This window comes from Equus caballus, chromosome 15, assembly GCF_041296265.1.
Source record: "Equus caballus isolate H_3958 breed thoroughbred chromosome 15, TB-T2T, whole genome shotgun sequence".
Taxonomy (NCBI): domain Eukaryota; kingdom Metazoa; phylum Chordata; class Mammalia; order Perissodactyla; family Equidae; genus Equus; species Equus caballus.
The window spans coordinates 47,464,328-47,489,516 of NC_091698.1; the positions used below are offsets into that span (position 1 = coordinate 47,464,328).

At 47.2% G+C, this 25,189-nt stretch overlaps 1 protein-coding gene across 1 annotated transcript; it reads left to right on the forward strand.

Moving 5' to 3' along the window:
• The first annotated feature begins 4,703 nt into the window (after nucleotides 1-4,703).
• CLEC4F (C-type lectin domain family 4 member F) lies at nucleotides 4,704-16,170 on the forward strand. Its single transcript, XM_014731102.3, has 6 exons — nucleotides 4,704-4,979; nucleotides 5,889-6,005; nucleotides 8,427-9,533; nucleotides 13,982-14,133; nucleotides 15,014-15,132; nucleotides 15,758-16,170. Exons 1-6 carry the CDS (start codon nucleotides 4,919-4,921, stop codon nucleotides 15,906-15,908), a joined length of 1,707 nt encoding a protein of 568 aa, XP_014586588.2. The 5' UTR covers nucleotides 4,704-4,918; the 3' UTR covers nucleotides 15,909-16,170.
• The last annotated feature ends 9,019 nt before the right edge of the window (nucleotides 16,171-25,189 follow it).

The window sequence follows — 25,189 nt, forward strand, 5'->3', positions numbered from 1 at the left end:
GGCCCTCCTGATCCTCCTGGGTTCTGTGCGTGTGGATCCCATGGCAAGACTTGCCTCCTGCCCCCACCTGTTGCTGTTATTCCAAAGTGACAGAGCCCGAGTCAGTGAGGATGTGTTTTTATCTGGAGTCTGTGACCCATCCTGTAACTAGCCAGCAGAGCATTGCCATGGCCTCCTGCCTTCATGAAGCTGGGACGGCTGTTGCTTTGCCTTGTCTTGTGACCCTGGCTCACTTACCCCCTCATGCAGGGCTCACCTCTCCAGTGAGGTCACTATATGGGTACCTGCCTTCTGCTGACAACGGGGCCTCACCCAAGAAGTCCCGGCCTTGACAGTGCTTCAGTCCCTATCTCAAGTGAGGGGAGGGCATCAGCAGTACTTGGCTCCTCAGGTCATGGACACTGTAATATTTCTAATAAAATTCCAGGAGTTTTTCCATTGTCAGATGGAAAGTTGGGAGCCAAAGACCAGTAAGAACTTAGTCTCACCTAACTTGTGTATTTATTTTATTACAGTAATTTTTTCTGATTCAGCAGGCTAACAATTCTTGACATGCTGTCTCTCAATGTTGCAATAAAGTACTATTGAAAAATCTGTACTTTTGTATTTGAATATAAAAGAAGAGGGACAAAAAATATTGGACTCATTCTTATGGATTGACTGATCCCAGCTCTTGTGAACAGGTACTTACTGTAATATTTTACTTCTGTGTTTTCATGCTTCATCTATCTATCTATCTATCTATCTATCTATCTTCTATCATCTATCTATCATCTATGTATCATCATCATCCATCTATCTTCTATCTATCATCTATCGATCGATCGATCTACCTGTCTATCTGTCATCTATCATCTTCATCTATCTATCATCCATCTTCCTTCGTTCTGTTTCTTCCTCTCTTCTCAATTTCTTTCTTTCTCTGTTTTTCTCAACATTTGTCATGCTTTTGTGGTCCTTCTTTCACACTGAGTAGCCTCTTGCTGTAGATAACTTACGGTTTCTGCCTCCCTCCCCCACTTCTCCAGTCAGCAGCAGAAGCAGTTTGTGCGGTCTTCCTTGCAGAAAGGTGCAAGTGTGTGATCCAGACCCCACTGATCAGATGCACCCAGGAGAAACCTTTGATTTGGTCCTGGTTTGGGGCTTAGACAGGGTTTAGTGTTGCTGGTTCTAGAGGTATCTCACTGTTGTCAGAGCATTCTTCCTGTCAGTGTAGACTCCAAAGCCAGACTTTCTGGTCTTCTGAGATGCTGTAAAATAACAACATCTTTTTTTAAAAACAAATTTTTATTTTAGAATAGTTTTAGCTTTACAAAAAAAATTGTGAAGGTAGTAACAAGAGCTCCTGTATACTCCTACCCATTTCCTGTCTTATTGACATCTTACATTAATGTGGTACATCTGTCACAATAAATGGACCAATATCAACACATGATAACTAAGTCTAAAGTCTATTCTTTATTCACATTTCCTTAGCTTTTCCCTTGTGTCCTTTCTCTGTTCTGGGGTTCCATTTAGGATTCCACATTACTTTTAGTCATCACGTTTCCTTAGGCTCCTCTTGGCCGTGACAGTTTCTCAGACTTTCCTTGTTTTTGATGACCTTGACAGTTTTGAGGAGTACTGGTCAGGTATTTTGTAGAGTAGCCTTTAAAATGGGCTTGTCTAATGTTTTTCATCAGACTGGGGTAATGCATTTTTGGAGGAAAACTTCAGAGGTAAAATCCATGCTCATCATGGGTACATACAGTCAACATGACTCATCCCTGTTGATGTTGACCTTGATGTCCAGACTGAGGTAATGTTTGTCCATTTTGTTCACTGTAAAGTGACTCTACCTCTACCTTTCCATATTGTACTCTTTGGGAGGAAGTCCATCTTAGTCCGTTTGGGCCACTATAACAAAATGCGACGGCTTGAGTAGCTATAAACAACAGAAATTTATTTCTCACAGTCTGGAGGCTGGAAGTCCAAGATCAGGGTGCCAGCATGGTGGAGTGAGGGCTCTCTTCCAGGTCACAGACCTCTAGTTGTGTCCTCACATGGCAGAAGAGGCAAGCAAGTTTTCTGGGGCTTCTTTCAAGGGCACTAATCTCATTCAGAGGACGCCACCCTCATGACCTAATCCCTTCCCAAAGGCCCCACCTCCTAATACCATCACATTAGGGGTTAGGATTTCAACATAGGAATTTTGAGGGGCACAAACATTCAGACCACAGCAGTCACTGTGTGCAGCCCACACTTAAGGAGTAGGGAGTTAAGCTCTACTTCCTTGAGAATGAAGTATCTACATAAATTATTTGGAGTTTTTGTGCATGGGAGATTTATCTATTTATTTATTTAAACATTTATTTATATGAATATGGATTTGTGGATTTTATATTTTGGGTTATAATCCAATACTATTTTACGTATTTTCTTGCTCAAATTTTTCCAGCTTTGGCCACTGGGAGCTCTTTCGGTTGACTCTTGTGTCATTGTGAGATACCTGCATTATTTCTTTCAAGCATCTCCTTACTTTCTGATGATACAAGATACTCCAAGCTCATTTTGTTTATTTCCTGCCTCCATCCTAGAATCAGCCATTTCTCCAAAGAGCCCTGGATTCTTTTTTTTGGAGAATGGTACTAGAAACCAAGATCTGGGTGCTGTGTGTCGTCACTGCTATTGGGGTGTCATTGGTTCTTTTTGGCTAAGAAGGTTAGTTCATGTATGTGTATACACCTAATTGTTTTTTGGAAAGACCATTATGCCTGCTATATGGTGACAGCCCTTGAGAGGGGGCAAGACGAGAGACGGGGAGAGCAGTGAGAAAACTAAATGAGTGAAAGCCAGGTGGGATGGTGGGCTGCACTGAGACCTGTGATGTGAGGGATTGTTGTTGCTGTTGTTGGGTTTGCTGTGGGATGTGAAGTTGGGACACCTTGTGCTGCTGGGTGCAGGAGCTCATGTCATGAATCTGCCTCTCTCCAGCCCTGTCTCTGGTTTGGCGTTAGTGCCAGGCAGACTCCCCGCAGTGGCGGTCTGGGTAGCTCCAAGCCCACAACCTCATGGCTCTACTACTTCAGAGGAAAGAACTCCCTTTTCCAAAAGCTCCAACAAAAAACCAGCATTGGGTCACACGCTCTTCTCTCTGAAGCAATAATGGAGGTCAGGGAGATGGGGTATGTTGATTGAGCCACAGCTCATTCTTGGGGCTGGGAATTGAGTATGGGTTCAGCCTCGCCCTTCCCAGTCGGACTGAGCGTGAGAGAAGGGTGGTTCTCAAGATAAATCCCAGGGGTGATGCTTGAAGAAGGGGGACTGCCGGCTCTCAGCTGCTCTGGGCCCCTGCTTACAGGCCGTGGGTCTCTCCTTTCCATCAAAGCTGTTGGATCTAGCCACTTCCTGGCAGACAGCTTACCACCTTGTGTTGTTAGGGGTTGATATGGATGACTGAAAAACTTCTGGGGTGTCTGAAGTGAGGGGTCTGCATCTCTAGCAGCATGGCACTGTATCCTTCAGTAGGGGCGGGAAGAACCACTGTGTGAGAGGTCCCAGCTGACGAGTGGCTCTGGTATTAATGTATAAAATGTCCATTTGATTTTTTTCTAGCCACAGAACATGGAACTCTCTTGGCAAGGATGCAGCAACCTCCTGGTGTTTCTTTCCTGTTGGCAGATGCTGTTCCTGTGGAGAAGTAAGAGCTGGGAGCCTGGGGTGGGGAGGGGCGTGGGGACAGGGAAGTGGGATGAGAGGAGAGGTGCTGCTGATCACGCCTCTGAGGCCACTGATATCGACCCTGATTTCAGTTTCCCCACGTTAAACCCAGCATATATGGGGTTAAAACCAAAACACTCATTCCCTGCTTACTCTCTGGCTTCCTGGCTCCAGAATCCACTATCCTCCATGGAGACAGACACCGTCAAGGACAAGCACCTGGATTATCTCCTCCCTGCAAAGAGATACAGGCTGGTGGGGAAGCTGCTGACCAGCAAGGTCATGGGTTCCCTCCTCTCTGCAAGTAGTCTGAAGGCCAAAGACAGGCTGGTGGGAAAGCTCCGACCAGCAAGGCCATATGCTCCCTCTCCCCTACATAAAACCCCAAACAAAAACCCTTCCTTTTAGCTTTTTGGGGAGTTTGGGATTTCAGCGTTAGCTGCCCTCTCTCCTTGCTCAGTGCTGTGTGAAAATAAAATTCCTACTTTCTTCCACCACACCCAGTGTCAGAGATTGGCTTGCTATGCAACGGGTGAGCGAACTCACTGCAGGTTCGGTATCCCCACGATGCCTGGAGGACTATACCTTTCTCCTGCCCAGCCTCTGCCCTTCTAGCTGGGCAAGGGATCCACACAGTTCTGCTTTTGAGGCTCCCTCAACTTCTCAGGCCCTAGGAGAAATCAGCTCCTGAGTGGGCCTGGCCTGAGCCATTCCTGTGTGTGGGGAAATAGAAACCAAGGCAGGCCCTTTCTTTTCTGCTGCCACTCTGGGCCTCTCCCGGGCCTCTGGGGATGTACCGTTAGCAGCTCCTCTCCCACACGGAGGGGAAGGGGCTCCTCGGGTTTCAGGCAGAGCTGTTGACTGCTCCAGAAGTGGATGCCTTCACATTCCTCCAGTATCCTTCCTCTCACGTCCACTTTCAACACACAAGAGGTAAAAGGCCAATGGATGGCGGAGGGAGGGTGAGGGGCAGGTGCTGATGGGAAGAAGGAGAAGATGGGCCAGGACAGACTGGCGCCTGGGAGCCCCGAGGGGAGGGGCCCTGCTGGGGTGCTTCTGCAGAGTCAGCAGCGGATGGAGGCTGAGCTTCCAGGGTGGTCAGGACCTACTGGGGAGCATATAAGTCTGGGGTATCTAAACTTTGCTTGCCACCACTGCTGGCCCACAGCACGACTCTTTAGGTGGCAGGGAACAGCATTTGAGGTTGAAGGAAGAAGAGATGAATGGTGACAAGGTCTACTTCCACACAGACAACCAGAGTGTCTCCCTGCAGCCTGGAGGTGAGGAAACTGGGGCCTCAGCCCATCCTTATTCAGGGACTGGCCTGCTTGTCTCTCAGCCCTCTGCCATTTTTCCTAGCCCCTCCTCAGCAGGCCAGAGCTCATCACTGTCTCAGCCTGTAGAACAAACAAGCAGGGGCAGAAGGTGGGTCAGGCAAGGACGAGGAGCCTGGGGCACACAGCCGGTCCCCACCTGAAATCTCTTCAGACCCCTTTCCTTGGGGATGACCACCTGGCAAGAGAAAGAGGGTGAACTTTGAACCCAGAGGGAACTGGTTTTGAATCCCATCTCCACACGCTGGGCTGGCCCCATGAGGCCTCCAGGGCTCCAGGCGGGGGTTTCTCCACCTTTGAGTGGATTTTCCTGTACAGTCTTTATCCCTAGCCACAGCCCCCGCACTCCCAGGACCAGCCCTTCTTAGGACGCGCATGGGGGCTTTCTGACCCCAGCAGAGGCGACCTCCAGGACTGACCCATATCAGTTTGTGCTGGCAGCAGCAGTCTGAAAGGGCTGTGAGGCATGCTTTGGTCAGGATTCATGAGCAAGACTGGCCCTGGGACTCTGAGGTCAGGGTTTCTGCTCTCTCCTTCCTTCCCTCCCTCCCTTCCTCGCTCCTTCCTTTCTTCTTTCAGTCAAACCACCCTTTTGTTGCCCTCCTGCTCTGTGCCAGGTTCTGTGCTCTGGGCACCTCCTTCCGGTTCTGGGCTGTGATCTTAGCCTTTGTGTTGCTACCACATCCCTGATGAGCTCTGGTGACTGTTTCAAATTGCTTCATTCCCCTTCCCAATGATAAGCATGGCAGGTGTTCTCATCCGCATGAGACAGGCCAGGAGACTGAGCCTGAGCGGCTGATCCGGTCCGGCCCCCACAGCACAGTCTTCTCCTGGACACTGGCTTCTCCCTTGCAGGGGTGGACTCCATGGAAGTGGCTCCCACAAGGCCCAGGATGACAAGACTTATTCAGGCCACCCTGGCATGTATAGCTGTGACCATTGTCTTCTCTCTCGTGGTTCTCCTTGTTGTGGGTAAGTTCCTAGGTGACCCGAACCCCCAGCCTCTCTCTCCTTCTTCTTGCACAAAGGCCCCAAAGGGACTAGATGCACACCCTCTGCTCCCAGAAGGGTCAGTTCACCTCTGGGCCCAGGCCCAAACCACAGCTTTCCTGTGACCTGACCGAGGCCACTGTCCAAGTAGGAGCCTCTCAAGAGCTGAGGCCCGCAAGGGAAACTCTGAGGGGCCCTTGGTGCCACCTGCCTCCTTCTGGAACTGTGACTGGGCGTGGGGGAGCCTGTTCCCTCAGGCTCAGTGCTGAGGGATTGTGTTGACCCAGGAACTGGGCATCTCAGTGCTACAGAACCCAAGACCTGCACCAGAGGCATATGCCTCCTTCCAAGAGTTTCAAGCTACAGTTCCAGGAGACAGCACCATGGGGCAATTCCCTGTGGAAGCTAACAGTGAGTAGTCACACTGGGGGATGGCGGTGGCAGGAAGCTGGGGCATTCGGATGCCCAGACCTTAGCATGAGCTTTTCCCCAGGCACCTCTAGGCCCCTGAATGGGTTCCACTCTCCTCACAGAAAGGCGTAATCTTTTTTCTTTTTTTAAAAAGACAGTTTTATTGAGGTATAATTGACACATCATAAAGTACACATATTTAAAGCACAGAATCTGGTAAGTTTTGACCTATGTGTGTTCCTGTGAAACCATCATCACAATCAAGATAATGAATGATGTTCCTCCTCCCCCCGCCAAATCTTACCGCTGCCCTCCCTCCCTCTCCCCTCCTCCCGTCATCCCTAGGCAACCACTGTTCTACCTGCTGTCATTACTGATTACTTGGCTTTTTCTAGAGTTTGCTACAAAAGGGATCTTACAGTATATACTCTTTTTTGTCCTTTATCAGTCTTGTGATTTGCAAATATTTTCTCTCAGTCTGTGGCTTGCCTCTTCATTCTTTAACAAGATGCAAATTTTGATAAAGTCTAATTTATCAATTTTTTTTTAATTTTATGGATCATACTTTTGGTCTCATATCTGAGAAACATTTGCCTATGCCAAGACCACAAAGATGTTCTCCTGCTTCCTTCTGGAAATTTTATAGTTTTTGGTTTTACATTTAGGTCGATGGTTCATTTTGAGTTAATTTTTGTATAATGGTGAAAGGTATGGATTGAAATTCATTTTTTATTTTGCATATGGATATCCAATGGTTGTAGCATCATTTGTTAAAAGGATTATCCTTTCTCCATGAATTGCCTTTGTATCTTTGCTGAAAATCAATTGTCCACATATGTGTGGGTCTATTTCCGGATTCTTTATTGTATTCCATTGATCTGTCTATCTTTAAAAGGTGGAATATTTGAGTGGACTTCCCACACCTTCAAAGGCCACTGGGCTCCACCTGGCCTTACCTCAGCATAGTGGCTGAGGCCTGACAAACCTACCAATGCAGAGCAGGAGGCATAGGGTAGGAATCCTCCAGAAAGGGTCTCTGTCTATTTGGGTTCTTTTCCCTATTCCTGAGGAAAGGCTGGAATCAGGAGCTTGAGACCATGAATGTCTGAGATTAGGTCCTAACTCATGACGGGGGCAAAGGGTGCTAACAGGACCAGAGGCCGCTCCAGGTAAGGTTTTAATAATGCAGATTAAAGGTCTACAGAGTTTCCTTGAATGACCCCCTTTCACTCAGGTCTTCCATATCCTCAAACTGTTCTGTAGGGACCCTTGTAACATTGTATGTATGTCCCGTGTAAGATTGGGGGTGCCAGCCCTTTAAAAGACCATTTCAGCTTCAGGGTCCAGCATCGCCTGGAGGGCCTCCACGATAGGCCTGTGGATTGAACAGGATGTTTCCTCCATCTCCACCTGTTTTGTTTTGTTTCTGTTTTTTTTTCCCTATGGAATTTGTTTTCAGAAAGTTTCTGTTTGTGGTCTACACGGTTTTTGGGAAGTAACCATGGTGAATCAAGAGGCTTCATGCTCGGTGTTGTACAAATACAGCACAGGACTAAATGTGGGCTTTATTCATCCCGATTTTCCTTTTCATAATGACTCATTTAATGGTGAAATTAAACTTCAACAGCTCTAAACGATATAATCGGGTCCTTTCAAGTTCAGTTACGATGGCAAGATAATCCAAGCCTTACCAGCATGACTTGTGGTGGTAGCTAGTCTTTAGTAGGTAAGTATTCCAATCCTTCTGCCGCTCAGCTCATGTGGAATGGCTAAGTAGGCCTTTATTTATTTTGTTTTTGGGCCGCGTTCTCAGGTGGCCCATCCCCAGGGTCTGGGTGGTTGCAGCGAGCAGCAGGCTGCTTGAAGAGCACTCAGGGCTGTGCTGTAGACATTTCCTTTGTAAGTTTCAAGAACACTCTGGTTGGCCCATATCATGAATGCTTCCCTATGTAACGGGCCTCTTTGGCTGCCTTCTCTATTTCCTCCCTCCAGATCCCCACCACTATGGCAGGGTGGCAGAGTTGCAAGAGACTTTCCAGATGTTTAAAGGCCACGTGGAGAATTCCAGCACTTGCAGTGTGGAGGTCCAGATGCTGATGTGCAGAGTGGACAATGTCAGTTCTCAGATCCAGATGCTCGGCGGTCATCTGGAAAATGCAAATGCTGACATCCAGATGGTAAAAGATGTTCTAAAGGAGGCCAGTTCCTTGAGTTTGCAGACCCAGATGTTCAGGAGTTCCTTGGAGGGGGCCAATGCTGAGATCCAGAAGCTAAAAGGAGCTATGGAAAAGGCAAATGCTTTAAACTCCCAGACCCAGAGTTTCTTGAAAAGCAGTTTGGAAAGCACCACTGCTGATCTCTACATGTTAAACAGAGACTTAGAAAACGCCAACACTGAAATTCAGGTGTTGAAGGCAGGGCTGGAAATGGCAAACACCCAGGCCCGCTTGGCAAATAGTAGCTTAAAGAATGCTAATGCTCAGATCCTTATTTTGAGAGGCAGTCTGGAGAGTGTCAATGATTTAAGGGCCCAGAATCAGGTTTTAAGAAGTAGTTTGGAAGGAGCCAATGCTGATATCCAGCAGCTAAAGGGAAGTCTGCAAAACACAAACACTTTAAACTCTCAGACGCAGACCTTTATACAAGGCAGTTTAGACAACACCAGTGCTGAGATCCAGTTATTAAGAGGTCATCTGGAGAAGGCTGGTGATGAGATTCACTTGTTAAAAGGAGGTTTGGAGACTGTCACTGTCCAGACCCGAGAGGCAAATCGTTGCCTGGAGCAGACAGATGCTCAGATCCAAGTATTCAAAACAGAGCTGGAGAAGGCCAATGCCTTAAATTCCCAGATTCAGGTGTTAAATGGTGGCTTGAAAAATGCCAGCAGAGAGATACAGACCCTAAAACAAGGAATGAAGAATGCTGTGGCCTTATATTCGAAGACCCAGACGTTAGAGAACAGTCTGCAGAAAGCCAATGCTGAGATCCAGAGGCTAAAAGACAATTTACCAGGTGCCAGAACGCTGACTAACAAAATCCAGGAGGTGCAGAGTCACCTGAACACCCTCAAAGCAGCCTTTGCTTCGCTGGAGCCACAACGTAAGTGGGAGGGCCGGGGGCGGGGGGAGGGGATGGGCTGGGGAGGGTGCAGTCTCTTGGCGGGTAGAGTCTCCTGTCCCTTTAGCCTCTTTTTTTACTTCAACATGCATCCCCCTGGGAAGGAGCGTGGGTGCTGGAGAGGGGCCGAATCCAGTCAAATGGGCTCCATGTGCCTAGGCAGTAGTGGAGGCAGCTTTAGGCAGCATAGTCCTTGCTCTCAAGTTGCTTGTCATCTGGCCAGAGTGACAAAGCAAACACTTGGGAAACAAACTATGTATTGTGAAGGTGTGTAACAAGGACAGTGTGTGCTCATGGGGCCAGACAGCCTTAATCTGACTTCCTGCTCTCACAAGTGGTGTGCTTTTGATCGAGTTACTCACCTTCTCTGAGCTCCAGTTTTCTCACCTACAGCGTGGGGACGATAATATTTGCTTCACAGTGAGGATCAAATGAGTTAACACATATATAGCATTGAACGAAGTACCCAGCATTCATGCATTCATCTGACAAAATTTTTTTGAGGCCCTGTTATGTGTCAGGGGCATAAAGATGAATAAGATGCGATGCCTACCCTTGAGGCTTAGAGGCTAGAAGAGCAGCCATGCGTGGAAGACATGGGAGAGCTGTTGAGAGGTTGTATATTAAGAGCAGGTCTAGGAACTGCGGGTGGGGAGGAGCAAAAATGAGGAAGAGAAAGGATCTTCCGGGGGCCAATGTCCTCTGGTGCAGAAAAGGATCTCCTGAGGAGGAAAGAAATCTCTTGGGGGAGAAAGGATCAAAAGATGCTCTGTTGAGAAGATGGCCCCTGAACTGAGTGCTGAAGGACCAGCAGGTGTTTGCCAAGCAAATAGGCTAAGAGAGGAGCAGGTTCACATGCTTGGAGACGTGAAACCATGAGGTTCAGGAAACTTCAGGCAGTTCTGTCCGACAGACTGCGGCCGAGAGGGCAGCTGATGAGGTGCAAGCTGAGAGGACAGCAGGCAGGGGCCAGGGCGATAGTTTTCAAACTGTTCGGAATATAACCACAGCATGAAATTCATTTTACATTGTGACCCAGGATAATTGTGTGTGTCACACACACAAAGTTTCAAAAAGTAAAACTTATCCCTGCATGAATGCACTCTGATATTTTACAATCTATTTTTTTTAAAAGAAAAAACCCTCAACACAACCCGCTAATGGGTTGATGATTGCCGTTTGAAAAACTCTAGGCTAGAAAGGTAGGCAGAACTGGAGAGACGCAATCTAGATGTGGAAGGTCTCTAAGCTTGGGTTTCATCCTTTAGGAAATGAGGATCTGTTGAAGGGCTTCAAGGGCACTGACTAGGCGGGTCATCCAACTGAGACAGGGAGCAAAGAAGAAGAGCAGCGACATTGGGACATGCTGAGTCTGAGGTGCTTTGGGGGTATTCAAGTGGACGTCATCTGCAGGCCTCTGGAGTGCAGGGGAGAGGCCCTGGCTGCAGGCATAGATGTGGGAGCCCTGGGTGTGTTGGTTCTGGTTGTGGCAATGGGAGTGCGGTGGCTTGCATGAGATAAAGTGCTTTGCAAGAAGAAGGTTGAGGGTGGAAACAGGAAGTCAACCATCGAGTGGCAAGAAGGGAAAGAGGTGTTTATGCAGGAGACTGGAGGAGGCAGTCTGAGAGGCAGGAGGAGGACTAGGAGATATGTCTGGAACCAGGAGCTGGGGAAACCAAGGAAGAAGACAATTTCAAGGGAGTGGCTAGTTCTGGCAAATGCTTACGAGAGGCCAGGTAAGATAAACTAAGCACCCACTCACTCTGGGCAACTGGAAAGTTAGTGGAATGAAGTTTCAGTGGAGAGCTGTATGCGGCCTGGAGGCCAGATCACAGTCAGAGGGATATGAATGAGAGATCAGGTGCTCAAGTCATTCAGCGACCTTGGCTGAGAAGAGAAGGAGAGATGAGGCTGAGGAGAGGGGGATGGCAAGGTAAAAGGACGATTAAAAAATGTGTATCATTGATATTTCCATTACAAAACCTACATATTCCTTATAGACAATGTGGAAATCTTGAAAAAGAGAAAGATAAGAAAATAATCACTTGTATTTCCATGAATGTTTCCATATTTCCATATGAACCCACTGCTAACATTCTGGCGAACTTCCTTGAGAGGGTTTTTCTAGATTAGGATAGGCTTGATCTGAGAGTGAGAACAATGAACCAGAGAGGGAGGAGGTTGAAGGAGAAAGAGAGACGGTGGGGGCAGAAAGCCCAGGGTGGGGGGAGACAGAGAGAGAGGAGAGAAGCAAATGCGAAGCCCACTGATTGGCCTTGAAGGGTTGGGACAGTACTTGAACCTCTGGGGCTGGGAAGGGAGGAGGTGTGGAAGCAGATGTTCATCAGATTATGAGATGTGAGATCACCAAACTGAGGAAGCTGATATTTAGGAGTGTCTCTAGGTAGAGTAGGAGGTTATGGATGACAGAGGATGCAGGGAGGTGGGGCGGGGCTGGAGCAGCTGCTGAAAGAGATGGGGCTGACAAATAAGGGGCTTGGCAGGCAGGACTGAGGACCCACTCTGCTGCTCTGCTCTGCACCCCACCTGTTGTCGGAAGCCGGGAACTCTTCCCATCTTAATGCGTCTCCTCTGCCCCCCTGCTGCTCTCCCGACTCCCTGCTCTGTCTTGCTCCTGCTTTAGTCCAGACCAGTGTTTCTCCACCTTCGAGGTGCGTCGGAATCAGCCAAGAAGCTTTAAAAATACTGATACCTGGGACCCACCTCCACAACTCTGACTTTTTCTTTTTTTTTTTTCTTTTTTGATGCAGCTTGGGCATCAGAATTTTTTAAAAAGCTCCCTAGGTGATTCTGATGGGCAGTCAAGGCTGAGAACCATTAAACTTTTTCTTAAAGGGCCAAATAGTAGATATTTTGGGCTTCTGGCTGAAGAGTCTTTGTTGCAACATCTCTGCTATTGTAGCCATAAGGCAGCCAAAGACCGTATGTAAACTAAAGGACGTGCTTGTCTTCCAATAAAACTTTATTTACAAAGAGGCTGCTGGCAGGCTGTGGTTTGCCAATTCTCAGTTTAGACTACTGGTTCTCAGACCTTGGAGCGCATCAGAATCAACTGGAGTGTTTGTTAAATCACAGATTGTTAAAAAAGCGATTTCGGATTCAGCTGGTCTGGGGTGGGGTCGGAGAATTTGCATTTCTACCAAGTTCTCAGGTGATGCTGATTCTGATGCAGCTCTGGGACCACACTTTGAAAACCCCTGGTTTATACACTCACCATCCATTACTGAGAGATTAGAAATTGTGTTCTAATTGGTGTCTCCGTCCCAATTAGGATTGCCTTCTTCTTGTTCAGTCTCCACACTGTCACTGGGTTAACATTTTTACAGTGCAAATCGGAGCATATTACCTTCCTTCTTAAACGCTTCAGCGCTTCCCATTCCTCACGGGGGAAAAAAAAACCCCAAACACCTTCACAGGGGATGTACCATTTGGTGCTGGCGACACTGTCCAGGTTCCTCTCCCACCTCTATGTGCCGACCATACCAAGTACTTTAACAGATCGGGCGGGACCACACTGTTTCACGCCTTCATGCTTTTGCATCTACGGTTTCCCCTGCCTAGAATGCTCTCTTTGGCACTGACCACCAGGCAAACTGTTCCTTAGTCTTTTAAGACTCGGCTCAAATGACATCTTACCTAGGATGTCCCTCTTGAGCCCCAGCTCCAGCCCAGGTGAAATAAACCATACCCTCTTTCATGCCTCATTTAACATGCAGATGGTTTTCAATCAATGCATCTTCAACACCTTTTTTTTACATCTGTCTCATTTGCTAGACTGTAAGTTCCTTGAGGGCATAAATCACGTCTTCAGTGAGTCTGTTTTGGCACCATTTCAAACAGCTGTGGTATAGATGATGTTACAGAGCAGAGAATCATGGTGGAGGGGATGAAAGAGCTGAGGGAATCAGGGCTTGTGTGCACAGGATGAGCTATTAGAGTTAGAAATTGTGAGGTCAGGTTGACCAGGTCCCAGATATGGCCCTGGGTGTGGGCAGCTGAAGTGGATGGAGATGAAGTCAAGGAAACGAGTGATGCTATGGGATGGCTGTAAAATCTCCCAGGGAAATGGCAGGAATTGAGGCACAGAGGACTGGCAGGTGACAGCAATGAGTTGGGAAAGAGAGTAGGGGAGCCAGAGCAGGAGTCTGGAAAGAGTGTTGTCTGGGCAGCAAAACTGTCCAAGGATCCCTGGAGTGATGGAGCCGGGTATCCTGAGCTGCTGCTTCCTGGCATATTAGGTAGTGGGCTGAGGGTGCAACCTCTCAGGCCTTGCCCCTGGAGCACTGGGCGCCAAGCATTGCACGGGCTTGTGACCCTCAGTGGTCAGTCCCTGGAGAAGTCAGGAAAGCCAGTTCTCAGACATCCACAGCCAGCCCCTGGTTCTCTTTCCTCCCCTACCTTTGCTCCAGATCAACTTCTCCAGAAGATTCTGCAAGGCTGGAAGATCTACAGTGGGAGCTTGTATTACTTTTCTGACGTCAAGAAGTCTTGGCAGGAGGCTGAGAATTTCTGTGTGTCCCAGGGAGCCCACCTGGCCTCAGTGACATCGAAGGAGGAGCAGGTCAGAGCTGAGGACTGGGTGGTGCTGATGGGGTTGTTGTGGGATAAGGGACTTTGGTCCTTTGATCTTCTCCCTCTCAGAGAGGGCGTGGCAGAGACCTTCATGTCTCCTCTGTCAGTTAGGGAGCAAATATTTATTGAGTTCCAATGAGCATCTTCCACTGGGGGTAGAAGCACTGACAGCGAATCCCAAGGTCCTCAGTGAATGAGGGAGACACCCAGAGGCCCACAGATGTCAGCAGTGAGCAAGGGCAAAGGGAGGTGGCACCAGGTGACACCCTTAAAGTGTTGGGAGCATACTTTCCTCCCTATCCCCATATTTTCCCCTCAGCTTCCTGTCTAGTTGTCAATCTTGATTCTAATGTCAGCTCATCCAATGGTTGTGGAGGGACCATGAGCAGGAGATCCAGGCTTCTTGGGAAGGACAGACACACTCATAGGGGTTTGGGGACCGCCAACGGCAATATAGTCCCTTGGTAGCCCATCTGCCAAAGGTCCTTCTCAGAATTTATTAGTTATTGACAAAGGACCACAATAGGTTTGGTCCAGTTCAGCTTACAGACCTGCCCATCCCTTGTGGTTCTCCTGAGGCTGTTCTTGTATGTCTGTCAAAGAACATGGTATTTTGTAAAATACATCTTAGTAAACTGTGACCAGGTCTGTCTTTGTCCCAGTAAAGCCACACTTATCATCGAGTCAACAGGAGAGAAGCTGGACTTCCCTTGAGGGGACCTGGCTGCTGCCCTAGATCCTGGACACACCATGGAAGGCACAGGGAGGGGCCCAGGTCCTGTAGAGGAGACGACCTGGACTCCTCTTCCACACGGCCGGGAGAACCAGCTCCTCACACAGGGTCACACAATGCTGCCTTTTGTCCACAGAAATTTCTGACACAGACCACAAGTGATTCTTACTACTGGATTGGCCTCACTGACAGGGGCACAGAGGGCTCCTGGCGCTGGGTGGATGGGACACGATTCAATGATGCCCGGAGCAAAGAGTGAGTCCCAGGCGCTCTCTCAGGCAGGCCTGGCTAGAGACTCGTATATGTCTCTGTCCTGTGTGTGTATCCCTGTCCACTAAGAGTTAGTGTTGTATGTGTATGACGTGTGTGTGACGTATGTATAGTGCACGTGTGTGAGTGTATGTGTGATGTGTGTATATGATGTGTGTGTGGTGTGATGTGTGTATGATATGTACGATGCGTGTGATGTGTGTGTACACATGGACGAAGTTGTGATCCTTGCCTGGACCCCTCCACAGGGAGGCGTCAGAACAGGACAGGTCCTGGGGCTGGCAGGCAGCCTGTGAGTGGGTCTTCCTGTTTTTTGGGTTTTTCTTGCCTATCCTATACCCTATGTAGGCCTGGTCCCGAGGGGCCCTGTCCCCATCAGAAGGTATCTGGACGAGAATTCTGGTATGGAGGATTGCAGCCCCAGCACCCTTCCTGTCCCTCGATCCTCAGTAACCTCGGCAGACCCACCCTCAGGGCAGCCCTGGCCCCAGCTCTGTCCCCATCCTGGGGCCACCAGGGGATTAGGGGCCCCTGTCGCTTCAGCTCCTTAAGCCACAGTAGGCAGGAGGGACACCTCCTTCATCTTCAGAATAAAGCCCTTTGTTTCCAGGTTTTGGGATACGAATCAGCCAGACAACTGGCGGCACAGTAACGGGCAAGTTGAAGACTGTGTCCACACTCAGCAGAAGTGGAATGACATGATCTGTGATGCCCTCTATCCCTGGATCTGTGAGAAGACCATCGCCCAGGGTGTGGCCTGAGGCAGGCCAGAGCTGAGAGGTCACCACCACTGCCAGCTCTGGACCCTCTCTACCATGATGCCTTCTGAGCCCATCATTGGCCTTTTGTGTTTCCTGCTCTGTCCTTTTACTTAACCCTTCAAACACGTTTACCTCACGTGACCCAGTAGGATTAATGGCTCTTCAAGGCAAGAGCCTTGCTGTGCCTCTCTATCCCCATCGGCAACCAGCACAGGCCTGTCAGACAGCAGGTCCTCAATAAATACTCGTTGGATGAACGAAAGCTTGTACTTGTGTCTGTGACAGCCAGCACACTCGCTTCCCCCTGGATTAGTCCTCCTTCCTTTACTGTCTTTTCTGTCCTGAAATAAACATGTCTTTGCTTAAAGACTTTACAGCTAGGAATGTTTAGTTAGTTCACTGAAAAACAGCCGAGGTTTGGGCCAGCTCCAGTGGCCTAGTGGTTAAGTTCGGTGCGCTCAGCTTTGGTGACCCAGGTTCGGTTGCTGGGCACAGACCTACACCCCTCGTCTCTCAGCGGCCGTCTCTGGCAGCAGATGTTAGCTCAGAGTGAATCATTCTCAGGAAAAAAACCAAACAGCAGAGGTTTAACACAAACTACAGGGACATCGTACATAGGAGGTACAGACTCCCAGGACGTCATAGCCATCCCAGGTGTTCCACGCATTTCCTTTGTTGCAGATGGGGCCAAAGCTGGATTTTTCCAAGCCTTTAAACCACTCCCCAGAACTTATTTTTCGCTGTGGCTGGCCTCACCTTATCGTCAGACTGTTAATTCTCAGAGCCACCTCTCTGGCTTCGGCCTCTTCTTGTGGCCCCAGTCACCCTTCAAAGTACTCAGCTTTCTGCCAGCTCAATTTAGAATGAGAATTTCTAGAGCAATTCTTTGCCCCACCTTGTAGCGTCCATTGCACGCATGCACAGGGAGCCCTATGCAGATCTCTGGAGCTCTTTCTCTGCATAACTCCCTCTCCTACATACTCCTCCTCAAATTCTATCACACTCCGTCTCCACAAATGCCCTTCTTTCTCTCTCTAGCTTAGTGAGACCGTCATGCCTTGTGTGGGACCCTTCTCCCTCCTGTGGTCTGGAAAGAGCCACCAGGAAGAAATCCGTGGGCTCCTCAAGTCTGCTTCCTTATGCAGGAACTTGGGTCACAGTTTTGCTCTGACTGTTGTCCAATGTCTGATAACAATTGTTTCAAGAGTTTTGCTTATAACAGAAGAGCTGGTCCAGCCAGTTACTCCATTATGACCAGAAATGAAAATCTTATATCTTTGACTTTAATCTGTATTCATATTTTCCTTTTGGCTTTCCTTTGGCCTTTTCTTTTATGGCTTTTCTTTTTTATCAATCTTGGAAACTCCTCCTCTATCTCCGGGTTGAAATAACATTTTGCTATGTTTCTTCTAGTAATTTTATAGTTTTGTTTTTTAAATTTGCATTACTAGGCCATCTGGGATTTATTTTCGAGAATATCATGAGATAGGCATTTACTTTTTCTCAAATATCATTAAATCATAACCTACTCTTTTTCACTCATTTGAAAAGCCAACTTTCTCAAATACTAAATTCACAAGTTATTTCTGGACTCTTGATTGCATTCCAATGAGCTCTCTTTTCCTTTACAGGAACCACATTGTTTTAATTATAGTTTTGTAATATATTTTGTTATCCAGTAGGGCAAGTCCCCCTTTAAGTTTTTCAAAAACTTTGAGATCAGTGTTTTTGCACAGGCTTGTTGATTGGTGGATTTTACTGAAGGGCATAATGTTACTAGCTGGATTTTTCATTGAAGTATCCCTATTTTTTTTTTTTTGAGGAAGATTAGCCCTGAGCTAACTGCTGTCAATCCTCCTCTTTTTGCTGAGGAAGACTGGCCCTAAGCTAACATCCGTGCTCATCTTCCTCTACTTTATATGTGGGATGTCTGCCACAGCACAGCGTGCCAAGTGGTGCCATGTCCACACCCAGGATCGGAACTGGCAAACCCTGGGGCCGCAGAAGCGGAACGTGCGCACTTAACCACTGTGCCACTGGGCCGGCCTCTAAGTATCCTTGTATTTTTAATCTCAGTTAATCCAATGGCTGAGGAGGACTTCTCAGGAATTCTCCAAACTTTTGCCTAGGAAATAAAAGCTCAGCTTCCAGCAGCCTCCAGGCCCTTGAGGGGAAGGGGGGCGAGTGTCTCACTGTTTGGTATAGAGATGGCCCCTGAGGCCCTCTGCTTTCACTTTGGCTGTGCAGACCTCTCTGGTTATAAACCGCCCTTTGGCAGTGTGGACAGCTATGGGGTGTTGCCTGGTTACAGGAGGTGGAAGAGGGGATGGGTGAGTTCTAAATGGTCTTCAAAAAACTTTCAACCAGTTCCCCTGTTTTCAGTCTGCCCTACACCCCTGCCCGGAGAGGTAACGGGTACTTCTGAGTTGCGAGCTCACCCAGGTTGTCCTGATCTTTGTCATTCCTCCTCTACTGCCAGTTAGAGTTCCATTTCTCAGTCCTGCTAAGTCAGTTACCACTCATCCACCCACTGCCAGCTTCCAAATTTTGTCAAAACTTCTTGTCTGCTGTTGCTTCTCCACCCATTCTCTTTGTCATTATGGGTTTTTCTTGTTTTCATTCCTTTACTGTCATTATAGTAGATTTTCGGAGGAAACAGACACAAATGCGTGCATTGTATCTCTCTCTTTTAACTGGAAATTCATTATATTCTCCAATAAGATATTATGACATTAAGGAAAGCTATCAACTTTGCATATTTATCATGTATTAACCACTTTATTGAATATATGCATAAGAACTCCAATTAGTTCTTATATATATATTTTTTAGTTAATTGCATTGGGTTTTCTGGTAAACAAAATTATTTGCAAGTAATAATAACTAATAGTTCTTTTCTGGAATTTATAACATTCCTTTTTCTTTTGTTATCGTATTGGTAAGGACTTTAGAAAATGTTGACTAGTAGCAGTGATGGCTGGCATGCTTGACTTGTTCCTGACATCAACGTGACTATTTCTAGTTTTACAGTATATCACTTGTTATCGGTTTGCCGATAATGACCTTTTATAAAGTGAAGGAAATTTCCTTCAATTCTAATTCACTGGAGGTTATTTTCTAAATTAGGAATGGATACTGAATTTTATCAAATGGGTTTTCAGCATCTACCAAAATATTAATAAAAATCTTTATCCTTTTATCTGTTAGCACAATAAATTACATTAATAATTTCCTGATGATCAATTATCTTTGCATTTCTTGAATAGAAACCTATATCGTCATGGTATTCTTTTAATATGTTGCTGGATTTCATTTCCTGATAGTTTATTCCTTGACATTTTGCATCTATAGCAATATACATAGAGATGTGTTTATTGTTTTCTTTGTATGAATCTCTATTCTTTGTTTTAGAGTTTTCCTAGCTTATACAAAAAAAGTAGGAGCGAGTATTAGATAATATGTCCTGCTTTTTTGGAATTTACTGAGATTTTCTGTGGGGCCTATCAATGCTCACTTTTAATAAATGTTCCATACACATATTATGAGATTTGGCTTGTAACTTTCATTATTCAGATATTCCTATTTCCTCATTTATATTTTATCTACTCAACCCATCAGTTTCTCTAAGAGGATTCTTTAAATTCTCCCATACTTAACATTTATCTATGTTTATCATCTCATCGCACTCTTGTGTTTCTAATAGCTTTTGATTTATGTATTTCAGTGATACATTGATGTCTAAGGATTCATAACCATTAAACCTACTTGAAGAATTTTACTTTTTATCAATATTCACTCAATCAAGGAATATTTATTGGGCCTCTACTATGTGTCAAGCGCTCTTCAAGGTGAACCAAACAGATAAAAATCCCAGCCCTCGCGAAGCCAGCATTCGAGGACACGCAGCCACTTCTCACAGCCACAGGAAGGAGTCCTGTCGAGCTCAAAACCTGGGGTGGTGACATTCAGGAGTAGCAAGCAGCTCTTCATGATCATCCAGCCAACCACGGCCTGTGATCTAAAGCTAACAGGACAAGGACAGGGAGAGAGGAAGGACTCTCCTGCTCACACTCCAGGGTCAATTCTCATGCCCGGGCTGTCTTTTCTCTCTGCCAGAGGAGGTTCTGAAAGCTGCAATTTCCCCAAGAGAGAGCCAAAACGATGAGGAATTAAGTTCTCCTCAGACTGAGTGGAGCCATCGGGGGAGACAGAGTGAAGTCCTCATTGTCCTGGGGGGAAGTGGTCAGCTTGTCACTGCGGAGTGCCTGCCCCATCCTGCCTCTGCTGTGGGACCCCTGTACTCTTGTGACCGTGGACTGCGCTGGTGGCAATAGCAGGCTGTGATAGCCAATTGCCACCACATGGGGAGTGCTGTTGGCACCCTAGTGCCCGCAGTCTTTTCTCCCAGAGCCGTGGTTTCCAGTCTTTCTGGGTCTGAGGACCCGATTGTGGTTTGGGGGAGAGCCAGATTCTAGCACAGGGAGAAGAAGGCATAGACTTTTTGGTTGTCATGAAATGACCTCCCAGGCCTGGTTTTCTAGGGACAGGGGAGAATTTCTTAGTCAGGGGAGTGAACACACTCTGGAGGAAGAGGTCACAGCATTTTGAGGATGATGAAAGTCACTAGTTTAGAGGAAAATGTACACGTGCCAATAGTCGGCAACTCTGAGTATCCTCTACCAACAAACATCCCAGCTGTCCATGCTCCAGAATTCTTACAACACTTGCTCCCATATACCCAGATTTGTGCCTGGGCCTTGGCCCAATCACCCGTGTATGCCTACGTCATGCCTGCTGGAAAGACCCTCTCCCTTTGCATTGCTCTCACTTATAAGGGCGAGTTATAAGTGGCTCTACCTCTATCTGCGGTTAGCAGTTCCTGCAGCTCAAAGCTAATCAACCCCAGGACCCCTACCACCGATGAAAGCCCTGGACCCCAGTGAGAGCCACAGAGGAGTGAGGAGGCCAGGGTTGCCCTTGGGACAGGTGAGTTAGGATAGAAGAGGGGCCTGCCACTGGGCCTCAAGAAAGCTTCCTCCTGCAGGACAAGGACCCATGCAGCAGGGAGTCCAAGCACAGCTGTCCCTCTTTTTCCCCTGCCCTCCTCAAAGCAGCCTGCACCCCGCTTCCTCTTGAACCTCCCCAAAGCCCAGGTTTTGCTGCAATTTTACCGTTCTAGGCTCTGACAAGCCTTTCCCACTGCCTCCTAGATGTACAGGTCCCAGGACCAGGATTTCAGGTCCTCTTCAAGGGGACCCCAACGGCCCTTTCATGACATGTCCCCTCAACCAACTCTGATCACAGCTTCTGCACTATTGCTCAAAACATCCCTCTGCCTGAGTCACTTAGGATTTGTCTGTACAATAGCAAGTTTCTGGACATTCTGTCTGGTTCGTAAACCATCATTGCTACGGTAGCCAACACTTACAATATGGTGGGAGTTACATGAAGTGGGAGAGATTGGTGCTTATAGACTCAGGCTCTGTGGCCAGACTATCTGGGTCCAATTTCAGCTTTGCTCCTTTCTAGCTGGGAAAGCTGGTTACTTGACTTTTGTGTCTCAATTCCCTCTTCTGAGTACATCTCTCTTGAGGCTGTTGTGTGGATTAAGAAAGTTAATGCATATGACAAGCTTAGAGTAGCACATGGCCCACGGATCCCACTGTACAAGTGTTAGATGTTATTGTTATGCCAATGGCCTGATTGACTCCTCGCTACAATTCCAAGGAAGCTTCTATCACAATGTTGGCTTTACAGGTGGCAAGATGAGGCCTAGAGAGTTTGAATGACTTGCCCAAATGTGTCACAGAAGCTCTTCCTCTCTGAGCCATGACTAACTCTTGGAGGCTGCTTAAGTCTCAGCTCCTCTATGAGGCCCCTTCAGCCCACAGGGCTCTAGGTCTGCATCAGCCTCTTCGCGAGGCTGCCAGGCATCTTTCTGCGTCTTGTCAGAGCTCGAAGCTGCTGGCTGCCGCTGAAGCACAGCCGCACGAACCAGAAGGACTTGAGCTGAGGCCCCTGTGAGGAAACGACCTCTCACCAGTTTTCTAGGAACAAAGCCTGTGGGTCTATTCCTCTTCTTTATTTTTGGAGGAGAAGCACTTCTGACCCACTGTTAACTCTGCTCTGGTGTGGCCAAGATATTAACCCCAGCTCATGCCCATGGGGGTGGAGGAGGAGGAGCCTGAAAGAAAGCGAAAGTATGGGCTATGGTGAGCAGGGCCTCAAGAGAGGACCAGGGCCTGTGTGTCAGGGGACCAGTCAGCCAGAAGCCTGGGAGTGGGCCCACGGACCTTGGGATGGAGGCCACTCAGATCTTGAGGAAAAAGAACTGCAGTGGAGGCAGCAAACCTGAGTTCTAGACTCAGCTCCGCCATTGACCAGCAACGTGACCTTGGCTAGTCACTCAACTTGTCTGACATTGATTTTCTCATCTGTACAATGGGAGTAAAGTGTAATTCTCAGGAATGTGGTGAGATAAAATAATACATACTATGTAATAAAAATAATATGAATTTATGTGAATATGAATAATAATCTGAAATTGCCAAATTGATTTGGATAGGAATTCTGGGCAATGTAGACTTGTCTCTTTATAGTTTTTGATCCCTTTCTAAAATTTCATTCTTTGCCTACTCTCATTAAAGCTGTTTTTTAGCAGCTCTTTCATGTCTCGACTGAGTTAAGGAGATTAAGGGAGCTGTGTCTGAGCCAGGATCTGGTCGGTGTGATGAGGGGCTGCCGAGGGCCCAGGCAGACATAGGAGGAGGTGATCCTCTAAGCTGATCCCAGGGTAACAAATGGGCAAAGATTGATGAGGTGAAACTAGTGGGCACGAGATGGAGCGAGGGGCAATTTCTCTGTGTCTTGCTCGGGATGGAAGATCCTATGGATTTTCTCCCTCAATGCCCATGCTCGCTCCCTTTTTCCAGGGTGTCTTTCTGCATTGCAGAAGCAGGAAGGGCAGAGCCCCATTTTTCAGAACCCCTTGTACCCAGGATTCCGAATGCCAATTAAGATGATTTCATTAGGAACAGTTGTGTAAGATTGTGAGCATGGATGTGAGGCACAGCTCGCCTCCCTGTCCTTTTGCCTACTTCCTGCAGGCAAGCCAGGGGGTTGGGACTTGACGTTTCCCTGCAGCAGTGGTCCAGAGCCCCTTCTCTAGCTTTGAGTGGGTGACTGGCAGCTGCAGGAGCAGTGGCTTCCTGCTTCCCAGTCTGCAGCTTTGGTGGTGTATTCTCAAACTCAGAGCTCCTCCGGCTCCTCCAGCCCTCCCAATGAATGTGTAAGCGCCTACATCCTTGAATTAAATCCCTAGAAAAGTTTCTGATCCTGCTCTGAACCTGAGGCTCAATCCCTGCCGGGCACCAGCGATGTCAGAAGCATCTAATGGGACAGCTCCATTTTCAGAAACGATACCCAGGAGCAACGATGGAGGAGCAATGATTTGGAAGGAAGCTAAGACCCTGAGTGACCATAAGGAGCAGAGATGCACCACTGACCTACATCTTTCACACTGTTAGAGGAGAGAGAGAAATAAACCGTTTTGTTCATTAGGCCATTGCATCATTGGGTGATGGCAAGGTATTGGCACTAAGTCACTATTAGGTGTAACGTCTTAGCTCAAATTAGCTCACATGATTGCCCTCCCTCAGAACAGATGGCTCAGTGTAGGAATTTAACTGACAAGAGGCCAGGAAGTTATAGTTGGAGTTGACGGAGGGGAGTATGAAGGAATAAAGTCTGGAGTTCTCACACTGGGTTCCAATGCACACCAGCTTATCCTCTCAAGGGTTTGGCAATAAAATAGAATAACGTCAATAATGTCCTTGGAAAAATAAAGTTCTCAAGGAAAGTTAAGTAAATGGGTAAACTATCTCCATTTTAAGCTTCGTTCCCATATATTTGGCTCTTGTTGCTTTCTATCTGCCTCCCAGCAGAAAATACCAAACGAACTTGGAGCAAACAAAATTATTTTCCTTCTTAAAAAAATATTTTTTTTAATTCTAGAAGTGACCTATGCTTATTGCGAAAAAATGCAAGCAATATAAAAGATGGGATGCATGGATCATATCTCCCCACTCCCAGGCCCCCTGCTCAGGGGAACCCCAGTTAAGCATTTGGTGTGTTCTTTTCTCTTCCCCTTGCCCTTCCCTTGGAAGCAGTGCTGTGGTGGAAGCTGAGGAGGGGATGGGTTTGAGGAGGTGGCTAGGAAATTGGTTATATATGAGAATTGTGCAAATAAGTCAATATACTGAGGATAACCAGAGTCAGGTTTCTGGCTGTTGGAGAAAGGAGTTATAAATAAGGAAAGGGGGAAACTAGAGAGAAACCTGAGGTGTTAGTTTGGAATTGGAGGTATTAGTGTGAACTCATGCTTTTTAAATATATCTATCCATCTCTATACACAGATAGATAGATACAGCTGTATGTGTATGTATGCTTGTGTACATCCCTACTATATTTCCTGTCTGCAAAGGGCTTAGAAGCAATGACATCTCAAAAGGAATGAACAATAAAGCATCCAATTTTGGTTTCTAAATCCCACCTTCCACTAAAAGGAGAATTGACTGATTCCAGGGCTGGGGCTAGGAAAATTCAAGATAAGCCTGGAACACGTTATGACTTTAGGCACAAGTAAGAGAGTGCTCAAAGAATGATGGGGTCACGTCCAAAGGGCAGAGAAGCCAGCTTGAAGGGGTTCCCACAGGCCAAATCTGGGAAATTTGAGCATTAAAAGAAATAATGATATGAATGAATTACATCTTATTGAATAAAACAGACATTCATGAGCTCATGCTGACATAAATACAAAAGGAATAAGTAAATGGGGAGAAGGGAAAGTTCTTCCCCACAGTAGGCTGTCAACCTTTTGGCCATATTCAGGGAGGTGGTTAATTCAGGCAGAAAGCAGCAATGCATGCTAAGGAATATCTGCTTACAAAATGTTTATCAATTAAAAGGAAAAATTAGTCAGTTTATGGTGAAGGAACCTGGACACCACCTTGACCAGGTGATCAAGGTGACGTGATCACTGGTGGGATAGGTCAACATCATTTATCTACTGATGTGATGCAGTTGAAAGGCCCAGCATCTTTTCTATGGGGTCCCTGCCCAGAGGGCATGACCTGGGTCTGGACATGAGGAAAGATTCCACAGATCCAGGTTGGACATCTTTCAGAAATGAAAGGATTCGACCCTTCGAAATTGTCAAGGTCATGAAGGCAGGACAAGACTGAGGAAACGCTTTAGAAAAAAACCAGTTCAAATAGTTCAGA

Bases quoted from the DNA above. Each gene is read 5' to 3' on its own strand.
- CLEC4F (XM_014731102.3), top strand. From the start codon at position 4,919: ATGAATGGTGACAAGGTCTACTTCCACACAGACAACCAGAGTGTCTCC. The intron at 4,980-5,888 runs GTGAGGAAACTG...TCTCCCTTGCAG, and splicing joins TGTCTCCCTGCAGCCTGGAG to GGGTGGACTCCATGGAAGTG. The intron at 15,133-15,757 runs GTGAGTCCCAGG...CTTTGTTTCCAG, and splicing joins AATGATGCCCGGAGCAAAGA to GTTTTGGGATACGAATCAGC.